Source organism: Sinohyriopsis cumingii, chromosome 15 (genome assembly GCF_028554795.1).
Source record: "Sinohyriopsis cumingii isolate HCF-2022 chromosome 15, ASM2855479v2, whole genome shotgun sequence".
NCBI classification, from domain to species: Eukaryota; Metazoa; Mollusca; class Bivalvia; order Unionida; family Unionidae; genus Sinohyriopsis; species Sinohyriopsis cumingii.
This window is the reverse complement of record NC_142975.1, coordinates 128,585,834-128,611,652: the sequence shown is the minus strand read 5'-3', so window position 1 is coordinate 128,611,652 and position 25,819 is coordinate 128,585,834. Positions and strand designations below refer to the sequence as shown.

At 33.8% G+C, this 25,819-nt stretch overlaps 1 protein-coding gene across 1 annotated transcript in view; it reads right to left on the bottom strand.

The window, feature by feature from the left end:
- Positions 1-25,819, bottom strand: part of LOC149782763 (exocyst complex component 2-like) — a 112,561-nt gene that overhangs the window by 11,248 nt on the left and 75,494 nt on the right. The window contains exons 19-28 of the mRNA XM_089934254.1: positions 24,497-24,618; positions 22,512-22,585; positions 21,908-21,991; positions 16,764-16,888; positions 12,911-12,980; positions 12,293-12,409; positions 6,088-6,223; positions 4,296-4,357; positions 1,729-1,851; positions 945-1,006 (exon numbers count right to left, since the gene is read on the bottom strand). Of these exons, the coding sequence (XP_089790380.1) occupies positions 945-1,006; positions 1,729-1,851; positions 4,296-4,357; positions 6,088-6,223; positions 12,293-12,409; positions 12,911-12,980; positions 16,764-16,888; positions 21,908-21,991; positions 22,512-22,585; positions 24,497-24,618 (975 nt within the window). The remainder of the gene's footprint in view (positions 1-944; positions 1,007-1,728; positions 1,852-4,295; positions 4,358-6,087; positions 6,224-12,292; positions 12,410-12,910; positions 12,981-16,763; positions 16,889-21,907; positions 21,992-22,511; positions 22,586-24,496; positions 24,619-25,819) is intronic.

Below are 25,819 nucleotides of genomic sequence, written 5' to 3'. Positions count from 1 at the left end.
TTTACTTGTTTCTAAACAATTATTCCTTTATTTATTATGTTAACCATGTTTGCTATGCAGCTAGATACATATGAGACCTCTGTCAGTGTTTTAAGCCCACATTTAGACAAATTACAAACTCTAATTGTCAAACCAAACAACTTTCATTACTGCACAAGTTAGCTCAATTATTGCATTGAAACAAATTTAGCAAGCAGCTAGTAAGTGAATAATGGATTATTCTAGAACAAAAATAAAAGCAGAGTCATTTTGGAAAATTTTGATGCAAAAATGTTTAAAGTTAATTGTTTCCTGAATTCTGTTTTTTTCAAAAACTTAAAATTTTTAAAATACATTAAGACCTACCTTGAAAAAAATCTTCATATTGCTATAATTGTTAATTCGAAACTTCAACAAAAATAGATTTTCATTGTGCATTGTTTAAACTAGCAAATATTTGAATTATCTGTGCTTATATCACATAAATTTAGTGTCATAAATGCAAATGTCACAAAAATCACTGATCACAGAACTTTGTAGTGTACTACACCTTTACAAGCAACTTTTTAATGAAATGGAATATCATTCCATAATATTTATGCACTATGAACACATCCCCTCAGACCTCCTATATCCATGGAAAAGCAACACATATGAGGTTTGCAAAAAAAAAAAAAACCTTAAGCAAATTAAAGTGATGTTGTAGAAACCACCCTGTCTCCTGAAGGTCATACTGATGGCAGTACAGAGAGAGACCACAATCATTGTATTTGTCACCTAAATAATAGCCCATATGTTAAAACTAACAGCAAAACATATTTGCCATATCATGTTTCCCTACTTGAACAGACCCCAGATGTTATTTTACCAATATCATCTAACCATGCAAGTCACAGGTTTGTTAAGTTTAGAGCATATCCCCTCCCCCAAAAATTTAACTGAAAAGAAGATTAAGTCATCCATACCTAGTTGCAGCCGATCTGTACAAAGTGACTGCATCCTGAAGTGCTAGTAATTCCAGTCTAGCCTGAAATTATACAGTACTGGCATTTATAATGTATCATCCATGATTACTCATAGGTAAGAATATCACTGAATGCTGATTCCTGAGACTGAGACATTTAAATGTTCAGCATCAAAATCAGTAGGGAGCTACTTCTGTCCAAGTGTAGCCTACCAATGAAGTTTGATACAAATTAGGCAACAGAAACTTGACTTATTAAGCAAAAGGGAAACTCCAGGGACCATGACCTTGGATATCCCAGTACCAGAATCAACAGACTTCTATGTTCATGGGTAAGCCATATATAAGGTTTGAGAAAAAAAAGATCACAAGGAAACTGAAGTTATGCAACTGAAACACCTGAGAGAGAGAGAGATGACCAGACAGAGACATCACTATATGTAGAAATAACAAGACTCTTTTCCCAATACACACAATTAAGTGCCATCAAGAATGTCTTATTTTGTTGTTGCAAAGGCACAACATTTTTACCACAAAAATAAATAAATCCACACTAATTGGTTAAACCATTCTAAAAACCAACTGACCTATCATTAAATACATTACAAATCTTGAATCATGACTATATTATTTATCCTGTTCAGTAAAATGCATTTAATGCAGTTAGTTTTCTTTTTAATCTAATTAACAGTAAACTAAACTTTATATATAGCTGTGATATGAAGAAATGGAAAAATTGAATGGAGGTGGCCAATTGTTTTTACAAATATTTTCTACTACGTAACCTGTAAAGCTCCATTCTCTCCAAACTTTGTCACACACTGTATGAGTCTTGACATCTCTTCTGCCACAGCATCAACTATTTTTGTCATCACCCTTGACACAAACAATGGGGATATGGAGAACACCTGTATACAAAATAAAATAAATTGTCGTTGTGCAAATAACACAGCCAATAAAAGACCATAAAATGAATTGATCAATTTTGCAAAAGGTGCTTCCAGGAGGCTTACCACAGGCACTCTTATTTTCTTATGCAAGGCACTAATCCATGATGGTTGTTCTACTTGACTGATGCAAGTGGATACCAGAATCAGCTGGGAAGTTAACCTTTGACGGACTGGTATTGAAATGAGCAGGCATATTTAACTCTAATTAACTCACATCAACGTGACCTAAATAATCTATGGCCTTATAAAATAACACAAGACAAAAAAGACTTTCACTCATTAATCATTCAGCATATCATTTCAAAATGGCATCTGTATAAATAAAAAAGGACATTTTCAGAGGGAGCAGTGATAGTGATGAAATTATGGAAAAATTACAAGTTGAGTAGTGATTTTAGTATCAAAATGGATTTAAAAAAAGCAAAGAACTGCCATTACACTAGGTTTAGGTTTATCACTGCAAGTGTCTCACAGAATCATAATAAGTGTCTCACAGAATCATAATACATAATACTACAATTTTAAAGTGACTGATACATATGAATTGCAATGTTGAAACCACTCTTAAAAAAAATTCCTATATCTCCACATACTTTAAAATAAAAACAAAGATTGTACTTAAAGTAAAATTCAATAACAAAAATTAATAATGAATACCATAAAACTGGTCTTAAGAGACCATGCCTTCTGCCAACAAAAAAGGTCTCTCGTAACAGGTGGTATGGTCTTGGTAATAACATTGATCTATGCTTCAAATTATGCTTTTCCCAAGGTAAGTCGTCTCCTAAGTATTGTTTTACTTTAAAGCAATATCATATTATAAAAAACAAATGTTCTGAACAATCCGTTGCCATCCATGCACTTATGTATTCCCCTTGCAGTTGCCTTATAAAAACTTAGACACAAAAATTTAGTTTTGATACTGGTGAAACCAGAAAAGTGATACCTGTTATTAACCATACCTACTGCATGAAACAATAATATAGTATAAACAGTATATACACATTGTTTCTTATTAGTGCAGAACCAACAAAAATATAACCAATTGAGATATATTCATGAAACAAAACAGTCAGTTACAGTGTATATATATATATATATATATATATATATATATATATATATATATATATATATATATATATATATATCTATATATATATATATATATATATATATATATATATATATATATATATATATATATATATATATATATATATATATATATATATATATATATATTCGCTTACAAATAGAGTCCAACAGCAAAAAACATAGACCCTGATCTGCCATCACATAATGTACCAGCAGATTAGGATTTATATTGTTTTTTCTACTGATTGCTCCAAACAAACTGCATAGACCCACAGCTGCTGGCACATTTTGCATTAGCAAATACAGATCTGTGCAGCTTACAATAGGACCTCACTTATAAGCAAACATATACAGCAATATTTGCAATTAACATCTATATGGAGAATCTCCAGTTAGTTGGTTTCTATTTTACATTTGTAACATTTCAGTCATTTTCAAGAATTACACAGATACAAAAAAATGAAATCCTCCTTTTGCTGAACAAGCCTTAATTTTAAGTGTACACAACACAAAGTAGTCAATGGGTAGTCTATCATCTTCATCCATTGTTTCAAATGTACTGAAAAAAAAATTAACTAATAAATCAGATACAAATATCATCTATAAGCTGCTGCCAATATTCAACATGTCCCAGCCCTACTTTTCATTACAAGATGTTCATTATAACCATAATCACAATTCAGTCTATGTGGACATATGTTGGGGTAGGGGCAAAGAAGGTTTTTGTTATATTCAGGAATTTATCATTGTAAGGTTTATTGCTGTACCATATCACTATACCATAAAGTTTTCAAAGCCAAGTTACTAAGTATTACTAGAAACCAGTAAATCACAAAACATCTACATTTATTACTGCCTACCCAACACCCATTCAGGCTGTAACCCCAAAACCATTACATATATTATGTGTCTCCATTCCATGATTCATCATTTAATGTCTGGCAAAATTAATATTTAAAAATGTTACTGAAGCTGCAAATTTTGTATATGTGGCCTCTGACCCCTTCCAGGGACCACTGTTAGAAAGTTACAAAAGCCACATGTATAAAACGTTTGGTGAATTTCCATCTAGCAATTTCGGGCAAGACAAAGTTACAGGTAGACAGACAGAGGGTATTACAATACTTCCCATCAAAGCAAGGGTGTAAATATGCAATGGTGCATTCTCATACTTGGTGCTTTACTGATTCTGACTTCCTTCACTTCAGAGACCAGAGATAATGATTAGCATAATTTGTATGAATTTACTACAGTCTACAGAAACAGAGTACAATTTGATGTAAATGAGAGAAATAAGCCTTTACCTCTGCATGTATCTCAATCATTCCCATGAGGACTTCCTTTAGATAATTGCGTACTCCATTCACTGAAATTTGACATGCCCAGGAAGATTACAAATTTACCAGACTAAGCATTTAAATATTGATTTTAAAATATACTCACCGCCTATCTATAAGAATCTAATTATAAAAACACATGGTATGTTTATTATTTCTACAAAATTGTTTCATTTTATTAATCTGTATTTAAACTATCCAAAACTATTCAATTTAATGTCATACCTTTAGTAAAGCACATTGCCAATATGGTCAAAATGCTGTTGCTGCTTCTTAACATATGAAATGGTGGCTGGTTGCTATGATATCCTAAGTAAAATACAGTACATATGAAATGGTGTCTTGTCGTTGCTATGATATCCTAAGTAAAATACAGTACATATGAAATGGTGGCTGGTTGCTATGATATCCTAAGTAAAATACAGTACATATGAAATGGTGGCTGGTTGCTATGATATCCTAAGTAAAATACAGTACATATGAAAATGGCTGGTTATTGTTGTGACATTCTAAAACACGGTATATAAGAAATGGTGGCTACTAATATCTAATCCCAGTTACATATTTTCAAAGTGTCTGTCCAAACAGAAATCAATATATTTCAGTAAAATATCCCATGGACTGTCATGTTAATATTTGCAAGACTTAGTGCTAAATGTATGCTAATGATGAATAAAGTTGACAGTGCAACAGGATGTACTAATCAGACATGTGAATGTCGGGTATAAATTGAATAATAAACAATGCCGTGGTTTACAAACTTGAAATGGTTTTTCTTTAAATTAAACTGTTACTAATAAATGGTTTTATTAATAAACCAAGCTGATGTTAATGTTGTGTTATGTACACCTTTGTCTTATATACACTGCTGTCTTATATACAATGTTGTTATGTACACTGTTGTGTTATGTACACTGTAAGCAATTCTCATCAACTTCTGCTTTTCCAGCAATACCACATTTGATGTGAAATTCATCCACACTTTGAAAGAATTAACAGAAAATTTATAATAAGCAGTTGTCTTAAGCAGCCGTCAAGCAGAGATGAGGAAATACATAATTTATTCGAAATGGGTACTTCTGATGTCACCAACAGCCAAACGTGAATTCATTTATACACTGACTGATTTAGTAAATCTTCAGTCAGTAAACTGAACTAAACCATTTATATGTGTAAAAGTTGTAACCTTTTGAAAATGTAATCTGGTTTTCTGCACATGGATGCAAAGCACAATCCTCCTAATGGGTTTCCCGGGACAGATCTACAGACATGACCAAATCAAGCTGTCTCTGTTGTAAGCAGTAATGGCATAACAAATGTTTCAATTCACATTAATCCAATTTTTATGGTGTTTTTTTTTTGCTTGCACTGTCGGTAAAGTAACAGCTACTTAGCAGCATCCAATTTCCTGAGCTGGCAGACAAAATAATTCTGATTTTGTTGCAAAACAAAGCATAAAAATTCAGCTATGCCTGGTTTTCTACCTTCTGACAGGACAATGCATACGTATGCATATGGTGGAACCTGGTTATACCAAATTCAAATTTAGGTAACTTAATATAGTGAAGAAATTAGAGTGAAATAATGATTAATGTCTGAGTAAGTACCAAATATATTTTAACATGGGGGAGGGAAGGATAAATGCCAACTTTAACAACAAATTTCACTTGGTCCTACCCAATTTATTTTTTATAAAATGGTACCACTGTTGTTATACTAAGAACATTCATATATTCATTCTCATGTATCTTTTGATTACCTCTGTTGTAGCTGGCCCAATCGAATCTGCCTCGATACATATTTGGTTCCATGGCCCCTATAATGGGGTTTGACTTTTCCTCAACATATGCATCAAACAGCTTCTTGTCCAGCTTCTCATATGTCTCTTGGGCAGACTGAAAGTATGGAAATATTTTTACTGTTCTAGGCCGAGTGAAAACATGGAATATGTATAAGAATTATTGCCCCTATATCTCCTAGGCACAATGAAAGAATTTATCAATAATTTTCAATGGGACTTGATAAACTGGCCCTTTCATATCCCTCTGTCCAATCATACAATTTTTTCTTTCCAGTCTCCTTTCAACAGATTTCAACCTGGCAATAAACATGTATGTCCAAACTAATCACCCACTCAGGGGACAGGTGATAAGAAACCAATTCCAAACTGTTGCCAAGAACCTTGGAAATAAGAATGGTCGAAATTTAGTGATGCTGTATGTATGTATATGCTTTCATCTGTGTGATGCTGTGTGTGTGTATAGGCTTTGATCTGTGGAAAAAAGAATGGTCAAAATTTAGTGGTGCTGTATGTGTGTATAGGCTTTCATCTGTGTGATGCTGTGTGTGTATATAGGCTTTCATCTGTGTGAATATGTATGTGTGTATAGGCTTTCATCTGTGGAAAAAAGAATGGTCAAAATTTAGTGGTGCTGTATGTGTGTATAGGCTTTCATCTGTATGATGCTGTGTGTGTATAGACTATCACCTGGGTGATAATGTGTGTATATGCTTTAATCTGTGTTATGCTGTATGTGTGTATATGCTTTCATCTGTGTGATGCTGTGTGTGTATATAGGCTTTCATCTGTGTGAATATGTATGTGTGTATATGCTTTTATTTGTGTGGTGTTGTATGTGCATATAGGCTTTCATCTGTGTGATGCTGTATGCATGTATAGGTTTTCATCTGTGTGATAATGTGTGTGTGTAAAGGCTTTCATCTGTGGAAAAAAAATGGTCAAAATTTACTGATGCTGTATGTGTGTATAGGCTTTCATATGTGTGATGCTGTATGCATGTATAGGCATTCATCTGTGTGATGCTGTATGCGTGTAAAGGCTTTCATCTGTGTGATGCTGTATGCATGAATAGGCTTTCATCTGTGTGGTGCTGTATGCATGTATAGGCTTTCATCTGTGTGATGATGTATGCGTGTAAAGGCTTTCATCTGTGTGATGCTGTATGCATGTATAGGCTTTCATATGTGTGGTGTTGTATGTGTGTATAGGCTTTCATCTGTGTGATGCTGTATGTGTGTATAGGCTTTCATCTGTGTGGTGCTGTATGCATGTATAGGCTTTCATCTGTGTGATGCTGTATGCGTGTAAAGGCTTTCATCTGTGTGATGCTGTATGCATGTATAGGCTTTCTTCTGTGTGATGCTGTATGTGTGTATAGGCTTTCATCTGTGTGATACTGTATGCATGTATAGGCTTTCATCTGTGTGATGCTGTATGTGTGTATGTGCTTTTATCTGTGTGGACACTGATGGTGGTAGAATAACTCTCCATTGCTTTGTACAGGTGAATTAAAAATGTTTGGTATGCATTTGAGATGTACTCAAATATTTATGGTTTTATTTGGTCAAGCCTGCTTTAAAAGTGTTTTACTTTATGGCTTTCATTATAAATTTGGTGGCAAGTAGATAAAGTGTTTTGTCAAAGAACACATTACTAATAATTAATCAGTATTTTGCAAGCCAGTCTAATAAATGTTACTGTCACCAAGTTATTATCAACTGTATCATCAAATTATTATCAACTATGAGTGCTACTACTACTCTCTTTTCTACTGTTTAAATTTTAGAAATTGATCATTACAATCCATAATGAGTATTACTTTGTTATTTTCTTTAAAACTTGTTCTATTAAAATTCAAACATCCTGTATCTTAAAATTAATTTTGTATGTTTATAATTTTTCTACAAGGGGCAGAAATCTGCATCTCTCTACACCTGTGATTCTTAGCAATTCTTATCAAAGGTTATTTCCCCTGTACCATACAATGTGTATACATCGTTACAATAAATGAGTAGAATTTAATCTCCTGACAGTGCATAGGTGCAATAAACAATAATCCACCATACCAAAATCTGATCAAAGTCAGATCAGAAATAGGATCCCTAGAATCTTCAAAGGCTCAGTGAATCAAATTCTAGACCACTTAATTAATATGCATGTATGTCACTCATACATGAACTCATCTGAGATCTTAATGAAATAAACTTGCATACCAAATCGTAACTCTTTAACTACTAGTGCTATTTTAGTGAATCAACACTCTGCCTAGTTGTTGGGGTCACAACTGTGGCTGGTTTGAGCGGTGGGGCTGACTACCAAAGCACAATGCTGCTGCAGCCAAATGATAATATTTAGTTGCTGATTTGGGGATACAGTCAATTGTTTTTAGTTATTTTCCTTATAATACAGTGTTTTATATACTAAAAAAATGTATATAATAAATAACTACCTTCTGTCTGTGTGTTTGATTTATCGCACTGACTTCCACAATACTGATGAAAAATCTCCATGAACTGAACACAAAACACACTATTTGCAACACTATAATTTATCTATCATTATTTTATACAAAGTTATGTCATATTTGTACACAAAATTATTTAAAAATGCTTCATTGGTTGTTGTGTTCTACTAGTTTTGAATTTGCTGTTGGTGATATTTGTAAAAGCAGATTTATTTTACACAAAGACAAACATCACACTGCTTGGACACTATGGACACCTCATGCTGTCTCTTTTTTTTCAAACTCAGTCATGCTTCTATTTCATATTTGGCTCCATAACTGTTAGATTCAGCCACAATTCTTTCATTTAATGCCAGGAGAAAGTATTAAAATAAGAAATCTATCAATTTATTTCATATCATCCAAAACAAAAGTAGGTCCAGTGCTTTCAATGAACTCACTGACTTGCAGAATACATATATCTCTTATCCACACTACACTCACTGTCTTCACCATCTGATTCTGTCTCAGTTTTGACAGACTGGATGAAGAAAATTCAATGTCACTGCTAACACTTCCTGTATCAATATCATTAACTCATCTTCTAAAAAACCTGAAAATTATGATTCTGAATTGTTAACAAAAAGCAATGTTTCCATTGTCAACAAGCACCTTTAGTTAACAATGAAATTATACCAATAATGTGAGAAACTTCGTGTTTCGAATGAAAAGAGTGATAAATAGATAGAAATATGGATGGAGTATACTTCATTTGTGTAGTACAATTCTTCGAATGTGCTCCCAATGTGAAAAAGCACAAACTGAAACCAGATATGCAAAATAGTGTGCTTGCTATCATGAGTGAAAGTTGTAACTCAAGGACAGGATTCACTCCAAGCCCTATATGCAAGGGGAGATCATTTTTGTCTGATTCCCATATATGCTGGCAGACTTTAAGCTTTTCTATGGCTAAAATATAGCATGGACGGGATGGATTTGTAGTGGTTGTACTCATAATATATAAAATAACTGAAGAAATAATTAAATTAAAATAAAGACATGGATTTATATAGTTTTAATTTGTTGACCAAAAATAACATTCCCTTGGTGATAAGAATAATAAATGATCTGTCATTGTCAGAACACTTGTAAGAGTTTGAAAAATATACACTACTGATCAAAGTTGTTGCATTTTCAAAACACATATTCTTGGTGATTTACGTATTAAATGTATTTAATGTTCAGCCACTGACTTATACTGATGAATGAATGACTATACATGCCATAGCTTATTTAATATATTAATATCAAGTATTTCTGTATTGTTGTTTACTAGAATCTGGCCCCAATTTCACTAAATATTTAACATTTTCTTCCTTATATTAAGATGTTCTCATCTTTATCTTGTTACTTAAACAGCAAAATCTTCATTTGTAATTCAACATAAATCATGAATTAAATTGGACCAATAATATCATAAACTCACCATAAAATTGTCTTATTTTACGTCCATGAAAATTGTAGGAATTCAGCATTTTTTAGATTCAAGATTAAAACTATTCTCCGGTATAGAAAGTTGGAAATTAAGAGTTATCTTTATCTTGTTAAATACCATCATCTCTCAATTAAAACAAATTGTTAACACAAGTATTGTTAAAAGGATGCATTAAGTTTCAGATCATATTTACAAAGAAAAATGAACTGGGCTGGTTTTGTGGCAGTACTACAATAGCATCAACAGAGAATGTGGTCCTAATTGTTTAGCTCTTTTCCCCTTCTGGATCAGAAACTCCATCTGTGAATTGAAATACTTAAAAAGTTTTTTTTTTAAATTTACTTATTATGTTATTGACCCAAAAGTCCTTGTAACTGGCTTGATATGCCTACAGAACTTCGATGTTTCACTTCTTGTGGTTTACAGTGATTAACCAACTGTGAGGGATATAGACAACATGTCACTTATATCAGGCTCTAAACCATTATTATAAATCTCTTCCCATGACTCATTTAGCAATTTATCAAACCTAAACTGCTTACATTGATACCACATCACTACAAAGAAACACATACTGAGACCCCTCCTTGTTAGCATTGTTTTTGCACACAACATGCACCTTCCTCAAGCAAAGATTCATCATTTAAAAGATTTATAAATAAATCAAAAGCACCGCAATCACAAATATAATCTGCAAGCTAATAGTTGTACTTGGTTTGGTATAAAAATATGATGCCAGACCACAGTAATACTTTGTTGGGGTTACAGGGTTTTTGGCTGGGTTGCCTGGTAAAGAGCAAAACAATTCTTTAATTCAGGCCTAAAATATGTATTAAGACAGACATGTAAACAGTTATGATCTATATAAATATCATTGACTGACATCAGGTTTAATTTCTAATTCTTTATTAGCAAAGCACAAAGTCGTTTTCTTGCCAAAACCTAATATATTTATAGTGTGTGTAATCAAACTAGAAATTTGCCAATTAACATGTTTAATCACAAAATACTGATTAATGTAGGCATGGTTATATTACTATGGAGTATCTAATACCTTATATAAAAAATTCAACGGTCGAAAGGATTTGATAAAAACATACCACTGAACTGTCAAACCTGTCAACAGTGGCTACTCATTGGAAAAAACAAAACTGTCCATTGAACTCAGGTGACTGCTGCTCACAGGTCCACCTTTTAAAATTGATTTTTGAACAATTACCATGCACCGAATACTGTTGTCATTATTATTATTATTATTACATTATCAAGATTGTTTCATGTGCACCATACAACACAATAATAATTATGGGTCTATGTTATTCCCTCCCAAATTTATGTTCCACTCAAGATTACTATTTCCTGTCCACTTTAATCCAACATACAAATGAAATCGCATTAAAATGGTGATCTTAGTTTGTTCTCACTACAAAAACAACGTCTGGATTAGTCAGTTGCTCAAATCGTAAAGATCAAAAGACAGTTGACGTATGTAAGAAACCTGTAATGAACAGAAAATCAAAAGAAGCTATTTGTGGCTATTTTGTAATGACTCATGAACCTAAACTTCACCTGACTTCACAGACATGTTTTCAATACTGAATGACTCCTGACCCTAATGAAAATGGAATGTAACTTATATCTCTCCTCAGAGATGAACATCTTTTCTTCAGTGATTGCTTTAATTCACAGGCAGATTGATGAAGTTATCTATCTACTCCTGTGACACTGGCAAAAAAAGTAACCTCCATTTCTGCTGCAATAACACAACTACTTTTATCACTATCCAGCAAACAAATGTCTTTGACTCTTTACCTTATTATAAAAATCTTTTTTGCTTTCAAAATTTGAATACTGACACCATTTGTTTGTGCTGACAACATGACTGGAGTTATAAGTACAAGTGTTTGCACATTGATTAAAATGATCCATTATCCAAAGAACGCCTTCCTCATGAAACAAAAAAAAAAAACATTCAGTTTGCATAGACCAAACAGTTAATTTAGATATGCTTAAGTGACTGCTTAAGGCAGGGAAAAATCACTGTTTTGTTAATAAAAGGACTGCCCACTGACTGTTGAAAGCAGGTGACCATTACATACAGGACATGTATATAGGAAATTTGCTGATAAGGAAAAAGAACTGGCATTGTAAACATGTGGTAATTGAGTGAAGTTGACCATTAAGGGCAGGTTGGATTGTATGTCTTATTAACATTTCCAGCATACCTTGAGCACTTTGTTCATCTCCACGTAGCCATGTTTGTTAAGGTTCTCCACCAAGCGTGGAATCAGGTGTTCCTTGGTATGGTTACAATTACTCAACATGATGATTAACTTCTTGTCCTGTAATAATAATAATAATAATAATATTAAATAAATATACATATGTATATATATATAAAACACTAACTCTAGGTACTTTCAGAACAAATAAGTGCATACCTGAGAGAGAGAGAGAGAGAGAGAGAGAGAGAGAGGCCACAGAAACAGAGAGAGAAGAAAGAAGGACCATTATTAAAAGACACATTTATTGTCCTTCTGATAATTTTCAAGACAAAGACTTGTAGTGTTTCTGCAATAAACGTAAAACTCAACAGAGCACCAGGGGCTACAATGAAAGTTGTGCTACACACGTGTTGTAAGAGTTAGAAAAAGTTAAAATAATTCCTCAAGCTTAAAAGAACTGAAAAATACCAAGAAGTTTAAAGTTTACTGAAATCTATCATTTTTGCATATTATAAACTAAAGCAATGATTAGTTTTTCCTCCTCAATCAATCCATGTAAGCTATGTCAAAAGCTGTTACAAGTAAAGCAACAAGTTTTATAGCTGTCTTGATTCTAACCTTGGAAGGTAAATGGTCCTCACTTGATTCCATTACTAACTCAGAAGAACCAGAAGTAAGATCTGCTGATCTGAAATAATTTTAAACACAACAAAAAGATGATAATCACCAAGAGAAAAAAAACTGTCAAGCCTAAACTAGCTCTTGTGTATTTAATTTTGACATGGTGAACATGATAACTTATTGATAATTTGTTAGGGCATGAGGGATAGTCTTATGCAAATGAAAATGCCTTTACACTTATTGAAAATAGTTTTCTTACTAATTACTACAACAAAGTAACTAATAAGACATTTTACAAATAAAGTAGTAATATAATCCTTCGTTCAATGGGTTGATGATAGCAGAATGTGTAAACATAAAAAAATGACAATTTTCAGGATAAAAACTGTCAGTTTATCAAGGGTATTGTCAGAGAAATATTTCTGGAATTACTTTGAGTCCTTTAATAAACCTATTTGAAATACATGTAGATTCTGATACATTCCACAGCTCTTTGAAACACATGTAGATTTTGATACATTCCACAGCTCTTTGAAATACATACAGAGCACGGCTCTTTGAAATGTATGCTATTTTTTAAACTTAATCCTCTGAGATACATGCAGATTTTCCTATAATCTATGCCTATTTGAAATACATGCAAATTGTCATATATTCTATGTCTATTTGAAATACATGAAGATTTTCATATATTCTATGCCTATTTGAAATACATGCAGATTTTCATATATTCTAATGTCTATTTGAAATACATGCAGATTTACATATATTCTATGTCTATTTGGAATACATGCAGATTTTCATATATTCTGTGTCTATTTGAAATACATGCAGATTTTCACATATTCTATGTATATTTGAAATACATGCAAATTTTCATATAATCTATGCCTGTTTGAAATACATGCAGATTTTCATATATTCTATGTCTGTTTGGAATACATGTAGATTTTCAAATATTCTATTTCTATTTGGAATACATGCAGATTCTCATATACCGTATTTGCCGGGTTATAAGACGATACTTTCTGATCAGAAAATCTTAGCTTCTTCTTATGCTCTGAATCCACTTAACTATGAATTATGTCACACAGATAGCTTTATAGTAATTTTCGTATAGAAAATAATTCTCCAATAGAATGAAAAATAATGTGCAAAAAAAATATTTCCTTTCTGGGAAGAGATCGTTTATGAAAAATAATGGATTCAACATTGAGTATTTAAAACAATTACATGATCGTCAGTATTAAAAATTGTCACTGATCAGATGTAATTGCACTAAAGCAGCGTGCACCAGTAATGTATGTTGTTTGTAATATACGTTGTTTAAATTTGATAACATATATGTGCGTTAGAATTTACAAGTTAGAAGATGTGATATGATGTGTTTTTGGATTTTTAACGTAGCTTTAACAATTTTTCAGTATTATCGCTATGCAATGTGGTAGTTTATAGTGATGTCTAGCACTGGGGCATCATGCTGCAGACAGTCACATTATCCTGACAACAGGCTGACCAGTCCAAACAGTAACCTCTTAATGCTGAGCGCCAAGCAAAGCAGCTGTTAGTACTATTTTTTTGTAAGTCTTTAGTATGACTCAACCGGGGATCGAACCCACGACCTCCCACATCTGAGGCAGACACTCTAACCACTAGGCCACTGTTGTGGTTTAGTCAGAAGATGAATAACCAAGACAAAGACATATTCCATCACAATTTTCTTCTTGCACCTAATGATCAAAAACAAATATGCCCCATTGAGAAAAAGAGAGACAGACAGATAGAGATGTCTTCACAATTGTAAATCTGTATTTTCACTTACCTGATGACTGATCTTACTTGTGTACAAGTGCAGTATCATATTCCATTATCAATTAATACCAATAGGTAAGCAATTCCTTCCAGTTTTTGTTGCCACTTCCATTATTAAAAGAATCACATGGCTTTGTAGTGGTATTTACATAATAATTAACTATGCTACAGCTGTAGTCAGATTTTCCAAGCTAACACCTGTTTGAGGTCAAGATTCTCAGACCAGATCAGATTAGTGAGGCTATCAATAGGGAAATGAGGCTACCCATGGGTATTATAAATATAGTACTATATAATGAATGGAAATGCTGGTTACTTACATGAATTTCTCAACCAGTGACATCTTTTGACCTTGGCACAGAACCCACATCAATTTAAAGTACATCTAGCATGAGCAAAGATCAAAAACAATTGCCACTTAAGTACAGGAAGGGTACATGTACTTTAAACAAAATCTTATTTGTTGGGAATGGAGAAGTCATGATACTTGCAAAGAAAATTAGACAGCATGCAAAATGGTCATTCTTGGGATTTAATCGGATGGAGACTATATGGACATAACTATTGTGAATGTTTAAGCCCTTAATGAGTATGGTATGTATTTTCATTGTTTCCATTTACTGTTTCATTTGTTAATGTTTTCTCTCTCTGACAAAAGCTTCAGCAAGACAGGGGCAACAAGGTAAAAAAAAAAAAAACAACAACAAAACCCCATGAAGGACTAAACTCTCTCTCTCACATATATATCGGACCATATTTTATTTTGATCATGGGGTGCAAGAAGAAAAATGCAATGGAATACACATGCATCCTTCTCTCAGTATTTCTCTCCCCCACCCCCAAATGGAAAGAGCATTTTAGCATTAATGATGCAATTTCCCTATTGCTGGTAATCTGAAATAGCATACAGTAATACTTTTAATATTTATAAAACTGGAAGTTATTATAATTTAATTCCATACAGCATCACAAGTTTTATTCTGTCCATAACTCAATAAATTTTTGGGTCAGTGTCATTATATGTAGCTAAAAGTACATAATACATTTAAAATACTTTGTGTGAAACAAAATAGGTACTTTTATTACATTTAATGATCCTGACTGGAAAGGTTTACTGAGTTACAGAGAGGTAACAATTTGTGATGCTGTGTGGAACGAAGTGATAAAACACAAACCGAGGTATTGATCTAGCCTCATCTTATACTCAGCATCAATTTATAAATGGATGAATGATGGAAAATTTGCTAAATCTGTGGATTTGACTTATGTTTTGAATCAACTTATAGGCCGGCAATTACAGTATTCTATGTCTATTTGAAATACATGCAGATTTTCCTATATTCTATGCCTATTTGAAATACATGCAGATTTTCATATATTCTATGTCTTTGAAATACATGCTAATTTTTATATATTCTGTTTTTGAAATACATGCAGATTTCATATATTCTATATCTATTTGAAATACATGCAAATTTTCATATATTCAATGTGTACTTGAAATACATGTAGATTTTCATATATTCTATATCTATTTGAAATACATGCAGATTTTCATATATTCTACGTCTATTTGAAATACATGAAAATTTTCTATGCCTCTTTGAAATACATGCAGAATTTCATATTCGATGCCTCTCTGATATACATGCTGATCTTTATATATTATATGATATATTATATGAAACTCTGAAATACATGTAAATCTTAATACATTATATGCATCTTTATTGATGAGAGGTGTGTTAACAGAAACACCAGCATGATATTAAAATTTGTTTAATGTTTAAAACCAAACATCAAAACAAATTTTGTAAACTATATCAATTCACATTTCAAAAACAAATCTGCAAAAATTAAATTTCAACAATTAGAGTAAATCCACAGATTCAACCAACAGAAAGTCTCAAATTTGTTGGCAATCAGTAAGTGTGGTCAGAATATCACTTGCCAAACCAAATTTCATTTATGTTAACTGAAGGCATTCAACACAAACAGGTTTTTATGCATTGTTTATACTGGAGCAAGAAAATCATACCTTGTACTGGTGGCATTTAGCTTATCAACTGAGAAAGCCAGCTGTTCTAAACATGGTGCAAAACCTTGAAGCAGCTCTGTGCACAATTTGGTAGCTTCAATCTGCACTGGACGTTGGCTGAAAATCTGAAAAAGAAAACCCAAAGTGAAGTAATTTTTTACTGTTCTATAAATTCCCTGAAATGTTTTGCTTAAAATTTAGCCAATCAAGTAATGTTTAATCTTGAACACCCATGCTGTTGCTATATAACAACCTTGGGCCACATTCATAACATTCATAACAAATCTATACTTCCAAAAGAACATTTTATGCTTTAAACATAGTGACTATAAATTCTATCACTTAATTTGATATATATTTTTTTAGTTGTATTACCTCATGGACAGATCATTCCAATTCTGTAGGTTCATGTGCACTGGATTCACATTTTTAGATAAGGTCAAATTTAAACTTGGCTTTATGTGACAGAATTCATATTGTTAGATGTGGTCCAATGGCAATAACAAGACAGTGCTTTGTGGGCTTCGTGAATGGGGGGTTAATCTGATTCATGGATACCTGTAGCATGGATTTTAAGTCACTCTAGGAAAATGATGTGCTATAAAACTTGATACCCTGATTTGCAGTCGATATGTTTCTGGTGGAAATTTTCATACAGAATAGATAAAAACTTTTCAATTTTCAGAAAGCCGAGTTTTCATTGGTTCTCTATCGTTTCATTACCACCCAGGTGACATCAACAATCAAGTTATATATGCTGAATTTCTTTTATTAAAATAAAATATATTCTAACTATACAAATTACTTATACTTATAAATGAAATCAAAGTGAGTGCCTGTCCAAAATAATTTATGATATTTAAATGGCATGTGAATTTCTATAAAAGGATCAGTGGTTAGCATGCTCTACTCTTGACTTATATGGTGGGGTTTGAATCCTATTAGTGGACCAGCCTGTCACTCAATATCCTATTTGAGTTGTTGTGCCATTAGGCACCAAACCAAACCAAACAATCTGTAAAGACTTTACCAACCATATGTGTAAGGAAATGATTTTGCGCTTCCTCTTCAATTATTAGGGATTTCTGAATCAATCGAAGACTTGAGCTAACACAACAACTACACAAGACTGTGTTAGGTGACTCACGGAAAATTAAAACAATCCATCAGAACTGGTGTGTCAAAAGGAAATCTTACTAAAGGGAGTCATATTTTATGTAAAGGAACAGTGCTGTGTCAAGTTGCTGCAAGCAAATTATGACCCCACAACTGGCATTTCCAAATCCCACAACAGTAGACATTAGATACACAATCCCATATGGAAAAAAGTGTGTGATAAACAAAATGGTACCATTTCAGCATAATAAAAATCTTAAAAGGATAAAATAGCCATTGATTTTTTAAATATGTTTATAAAGATCATATAAAAATGAGCATATAACAGTTGATTAGCTTTGAAAATTATTTGATATTTATAAAGACCATACATGAGTTGATTCACATTGAAATTATTTGGCATTAACTCTGAAGCTTGGGTAAAACAAAGAAATATGATTTTAATTCTAAAATTAAACCATTGTAACAGTAACTAAAGACTGTGAAGTCTTGGATACAGTACTGTTATAAAAACATGCTATAAAAGTGATGCGCCAATCAAAATGTTATTATGAACTAATGGATTTGCAACAAAATTACTCAATTAAATATAATACAGCCTTTCCCACATCCCCTTTTACCCAAAGAAGAAGTCTATCACATACTCTTCTGAAAATATCACAAGTATAAGGACTGGTCAACAAGCAAATCATCTGAGGATGACCGTAAGATGTACCACGTTTCACAGCATGTCTGTTGAAATTATGAGAACAATACCATTCACAGAATTCTGTCATTATATTACATCCAGTTGTAAGTTAAAAAGGGCAAAAACGCTAACATAAATTGAGAGAGCAACTTAATTTGTTTCATGCTTTTCATCATGTGATGACCATAACATGTACAAAGTTTACTTGGCAATCCACTGAAACCTAAGACCAGCAGCATTCAAAACATCCTGTCTTAGACTACATCCTGTCCATTGGGCAATAACTCTAAAAGAAAATCACAGGATGACTGATACATTGATATACAAACCTTCAGACGATGACCATGATATATACCAAGCTTCGCAGCAATCCATTACAATATTGACAACTAGATGCATTCACAAGATTTTGTCATACAATGCATTTATCTGCATGAAAATGCACATCTTCAGATGACATGCATAACACTGACCAAGTTTTATGGCAATCATATTATAAAATGTGAGCCTAGTTGAGTTCACAAGATTTTTTCATGCAGCACTTTCAGTTGCCAGTCATTAACGGGCAATACCTCTTACAAAATGTGCAAAAGAAAAGTGATTCATCAAGATGTGAATCTATAGGTGAAGACCATAACATTTACCAAGTTTCATGGAAATCCAAAACTAGTCCAGCTGCATACACAAACTGTGTGCTGAATGGAAGGATGGATATGGTGATGTGTATATATACCCCATCTCTGTCGAAGCTAGGGTGTAATGTCGGTTGCATGAGGTTGATTGAGAAATCCTGCATTGGTTGTTGTTGTTGTGGGGTTTAATGCCATTTTTCAGCACATGATAGGCTATACATGGCGGCCAGTATTAATGGTGGAGGAAGAACCCGGGAAAACCCCGGAAAGAACCACCGACCCACGAGAAGCTACTGGCAAGCTTTCTCACATACCCACATTGGCCGTATCCAAGACTCGAACCCAAGCAGACAGAGGTGAGATGGCAGTGATCAGTAACGGAGAGCGCTTTAGGCCACTCGGCCACTCGAGGCCCCTACTGCATTGGTATTCCACACAAGAAAAATGGTCATACATGTGAGGGATAAAGAGAAAAATACAGTGTCCTAATTCTGACTTCAGAAAACTCATTTACAAGAGACCAGGATAACATCACAGAAACACGTTTTTCTGCACTTTTGTGGTCCAAGGTTTTAGAATGCTTGCTGGTGATAAATCAACATTTACAGCACACCTTGAGATGACAAAACCATTGAATTATGATGACTTTGTTATAACATCATTTGTCACCTCATTGATTTATAGCACCTTTTGGGTAGATTAAATTAAAGATATTACTGTGACTGCTAAAGTTAAAGAGAAATAACAATGTTTTGTTGTTCTTGTTGTGGGTTTAACACCATGAAGAACATCTGGTTGCACAGCAGTTACTCCTGATTTCTCTCTCAAGACATTTCCATATTATAATGATGCAAGACATTTGCAACATTCTTACAAAAATACCAGCAGTGACATCCAGTGCCGGAATGAGAATGACTGGAATCCAGAAGGACCACAGTTGACTACTGTACAAGATCACCAACAACCTTGTAGACATTCCTGCTGAACACGCAGAACTAGAGCACACCACAACAGGAAATATCAGTACATGTGTACCTCTACAAACAGCTATAAGTCCTGTTTCTTCCCCTGTACCATTGGCACTTGGAACTCCTTACCATACACCATTGTAGAAGCTCCTAGCTTGGTATCCTTCAAGCAGGGGCTATCTCAACTCACCTTATAGGCTGTAAGCCAGCTACAAGTAGGACCGAATGATTCTCAAAGCTATGCCTGTTGAAGTACACTTCTCTGCTGCCACAGTAGCTGGACCGGTCTGAGATGAAGGGACAAAAACAAACTGTGGCAAAACATTCTTGATTTCTTCCTTTACTAATTACTATTTCTCTCTATCCAAATTACTCTTTTCATTCTTTTTTCTCACATTCACCACCGTCGTTGAGTAAGAGTCAAGGATGACTGCAACAACATAACATATAGATATAGATATATATTTTTCAGCATACAATAGGCTATACACAGCAGCCATTATAACTGGTGGAGGAAGAATCCAGGAAAACTGTGCTAAGAACCATGGACCCACGGGAAGTTATGGCAAGCATTCTCACATACATTGTCCAAGCCAGACAACTGAACCATGTGGGCAGAGGTGAGATAACAGTGATCGGTAAAGATAAGCACTAGACAATTTGGCCATCTGGTACCCCATTAATGGTTTGAGAAATTTAATTACACCAAAAGCAATACTGTGATGGAAGGTATATAGTCAATGAAAAGTGCAAGAAACTTTGGGAAATTAGAAGATTTACAACTTGCCTTCAATTACTTTGTTGATGTGGATTTACAGGATTTTAAATAAATGTGACCTTAATAATACAGTAAATGAATTCAACAAGCAACTTGCTCATTTCTCAAGATAATGTGAGAAAAGGCATCTATAATCTGCAATATATCCTCATCCATGTATCGTTTTGGAGATGTTTGTTGATACAGTAACTTTCCCGTACTTGACTGTATGATAGCCCATATTTCATAAATTAATCTGAACCAAGTCTAGCACAAAAGAAAGCACAACAGTACTATACATTGTTGTCTTTTTATTCTGGATTGTATGGACCTTTAATTACAAAAACTATTTAGGGGTTTTCTTTTCAAAAGTGAAACACTCCAACAGCAAATAATCATCTTTACTTTCTGATTCTAGCATGTACAGTCAAGTGACCAAGCACTCAGGTTCACTGGTTTCCTCCCCGATTCTAGCACGTACAGACAAGTGTTGTTGTTGTTGTGGGGTTTAACGCCATTTTTCAGCACATGATAGGCTATGCATGGCGGCCAGTATTAATGGTGGAGGAAGAACCCAGGAAAACCCCGGGAAGAACCACTGACCCATGAGAAGCTACTGGCAAGCTTTCTCACATACCCACATTAGCTGAATCCTAGACTCGAACCCACACAGACAGAGGTGAGATGGCAGTGATCCGTAACAGAGAGTGCTTTAGACCACTCGGCCACTTACAGACAAGTGACCAAACACTCAAGTTCACTAGTTTCTTACCTGATTATAGCAAGTACAGACATGTGACCAAAAACTCTGGTTAACCAATTTCCTCCATGATTCTAGCAATTACAGACAAGTTACCATCCACTAAGATTTACTATAAGCAACAACTCATGAAATTTACAATCCATTGTTGTAAGATCTTGTTGAAAAATCAATGCAAAAAATTTAAAACAATTCATGTTTCTAATTTCAAAATATGTCTTACCTCTGTCTCCCCTGTCTTGTTCTGGACGACAACTTCATGGAGATGTTGTACAGTTTCATTCACTATGTTTCCAAACAAGGCTGGCTGATAATAAGGATAAAAGAACATGTTTCTTCATATTTTGTTTAGAAATAAATCCCATACAGTGGTAATAAACTTAACCTATCTGGCACATGGCCCCAAATTCACCTATGCAAGTCTTAATGTCATGGCTTAAGAGACCTGATTGGTCAATTTAGTAGGTAGCACTTACATTTTAACCAATTAGATTTATGGAATTTAGACATAATTTAAGTCCAGGACTAAGCTCAGCTGAAATCCAGAAATTAAAAGACATCCACACTAACCATTGAACCACCATGGTTTTCTATTCAATGTAGTTTAAGTAACCACTAAATATGAAATCAAAAACATGCAGTGAGGTCAAAAGCAAAATAAACTGGAAAATGTTCTGTTTTGGAAACTGTTCCTACTGTCAAAGCCAATTTTAAAAAAGGGTAAATACTTATCCGACTTCAGAATTTCGTATTACAATAATTATCAAAAATATAAACAATCAAAAAAGCATAGGTATGAATAATTGTTTATTTTTAGTTTTCTTTACCAGTTGTGTTCTTCCCCCAAATTCATCATCCAGTTCCACCATCCATGTCTCCTTGATGTGCAGAGATCTTACATCTGAAACCAGGAGAAACAATGCATATAAATGACGTTGACTTCCTTGATGCACAGTGATGTTACATCTGAAAACAAGGGAACACACTGCATATAAATACATGATTTTGACTCTAAAGAGGAGATAACAGAAAAACAAGTGTTTTATTTGGTATACATGAAAAATAAACAGAAAATGCATAATTATTTATTATGCTTCATAAAAGTACATTCAGCCGCACTTTCATTCCAAATGAGGAAATAAATGAAATCTTGGTCAAGAAAGGGTTGCTATGTACCAAGAAATTGATGGTTGTTGCAGTCCGGTGCTTTGGAGATTATTGTTAAAAATGGTGGTTGCCCAAATTTGGAATCTGAAGTATATAATTTCCTCCAAAATTAGATGTTGCCCCAAGAGAAGTTTATGGTGGTGCAAAGAAAATGGACGAGCTACTCTTTAAGAAAACTGCACTGCAAAATATAAAACTATGATTTGGTATTACAATCAACAACATCCTTGTCTTGAATGAAATAGGAAGATCTGTTCTCCTGTAACAAGTTATGTTCCAATCGGGCTTCAATCTCATGAGACATGACATGCCATGGGTAAACAACTCACTGTATGTCCCCTTAACATGGGTAATAAATGTATAATGGTTACTGATAGTGAAGCCCTTCTCAAGAAATTTGAATTAAAATTTATTGTCAAATCCGATGATTTTTAATTTTTCTTAAATTTAAAAACAAAAACCTGAATGCTCCCAAAAACTTATGCTTCCTAAAGATGATGACCAAACTGTAGGTTTACCCTCATTCTTGATCCCACATCTGATGCTTCCTAAGGATGGTGACCAAATTATAGTATGACCCTAATTCTTGATCCCACATCTTGGCTCTCTAGCTTCCAATCATCAGTTGACTTTTTTTAAAAGTAGTTGAAGTCATCTATTAAGAATGATTGCCATAACAGAACTGTTAGTTCAAAAAAGTTGGAAGGAAAAGGAAATGTGTGAATCAAGGTCATGAATGCTTTCCACCATTATTAACAATTGAAGAAACCTTGTTTTAAATTGCAGTGGCAAACTTCCAAGTCAAAGCAAGACCAAACCCAGTCAAATTTTGGCAAAGATAAGAATCAAACTAAGCTTATGTTTCATAATATTAGGGGAATTTGGTTTCAATTTGGTACCTAATAAGTGCAAAAGTGTGATGCAAGTCAATCTCATAAGGGTCATATGTCACCTAACTTTTGGCAAGAAAAGGTAAATTTCGAACTAGAAATAGCTAATATTTTATTTTAAGCTGACAAAATGACATTCACATTCATGAAGTTCTTAAGAAAAGTACTGAGCAGAATGGAAAGTAGTGATGTACCAACATACAGACCAGCAAAGGAGGGACATTGACATTATAAGCCACTTTTCTGATGAGACAAAATCATACCAAGAAACACACAAAATTTTAAATTTAAAACTTACCAATCTGAAACAATAAATTTTAACAATGTATACATTTTTCAAATATATAAAGAAAATTAAATTTGTTACGGGATGATTTGTTTAAAAGTACATGAAGGTGCACAATGCAATAACAGTCAATGTGTTGGCAGTTATCTACTCAAATAACTAAATTCAAGGGGTCTAAAGCACTTGCCTTTACCTATCACTGCCATATCACCTATATCCACAGTGGTTCAAATCTCAGGCTAGGCCCATGTGACAAAGCTTGCCAGAAGCTTCCCATGGGTTGGTGGTTCTTAGTGGCATATGCCAGGTTTTTCCTCCACCAGTTAAATTGTCAGCCATGTATAGCCTATTGTGTGCTTAGAAACAGCATTAAACCAAAACAACAAAAACAACAATTTAAGTCAGAATCATTTTATGACACTCATATATCATCATTACTATTATGTGACAAATGTTGAGCTTGTCTCACCTGCAATGGCCTGTTTCAGCAGGGTGAACATACAGTTTGTCCTCATATCCAGGGCCAACTCCTGGACACAGGCCTGACAGTCACTAGGAAGGTCAAGGCGACACAGCGAGCTGGCGCATGACCTGAAAAACCCAAACAAATAATTTTGTTAAACACAAATACAATTCCATCAATTAAGTGATACAAATCCATTAATAAATTCATACATTTTCTCACTTATGCATATACATTTGCAAAAACCTATCCTCATAGTCTTTACTTATTTTCCTGTTTAGTCTGGTTTGTCTTTTTCGACTTAATGCAAGCAAATTCTTCAACTTGTGCAAACAATGTAGTAGGTCAAACTAACCATATTCTACTTATTTAAACTATTTTCGTTCAAACAGATTTATCTTGATAGCCTGGTTGAAACCATTACTTTAAAACTGATACCATTATGATGTCATACCAATCATTTAGATTAACAAATACAATACTAACAAGTCTTGTCGGTAAAAATGTAACTCTCTTTAAATCAAAATATATAATGACAAAACTGAGCAAAATACAGAAAATATATAGTGACTGAGGCACTAGGATTATTTGCTCAGCAGAATGATTGTTGAAATGGATTTCTTGACCAAGTCTCCTAAACAATAGCAATGGACTCAGTCACTAAACCTAGTCTGTCTTTAAGACACATAATAGCTAACAAATTATGCTTGTTACTAAGGATGTAATCATATACATGCATGAATAACTATTGCAAACTATCTATTGCCATGACTGTAGTCACATACATGCATGTCTAGGTGTTGCAAACTAGATCTATTACCATGACTATTCACTTACATGCATGTCTAGGTGTTGCAAACTAGATCTATTGCCATGACTATTCACTTACATGCATGTCTAGGTGTTGCAAACTAGATCTATTGCCATGACTATTCACTTACATGCATGTCTAGGTGTTGCAAACTAGATCTATTGATATGACTATTCACTTACAAGCATGTCTAGCTGTTGCAAATTAGAGCTATTGCCATGACTGTAGTCACATACATGCATGTCTAGGTGTTGCAAACTAGAGCTATTGCCATGTCTGTAGTCACATACATGCATGAATAGGTGTTGCAAACTAGATCTACTGCCATGACTGTAGCCATATGTGCAACTAGGAGTTGCAAACTAGATCAATTGCCATGACTGTTGTTGCTGTTGTTGTTGTTGTAGGGTTTAACGCCATTTTTCAGCACACGATAGGCTATACATGGCGGCCAGTATTAATGGTGGAGGAAGAACCCGGGAATACCCCAGAAAGAACCACCGACCCACGAGAAGCTA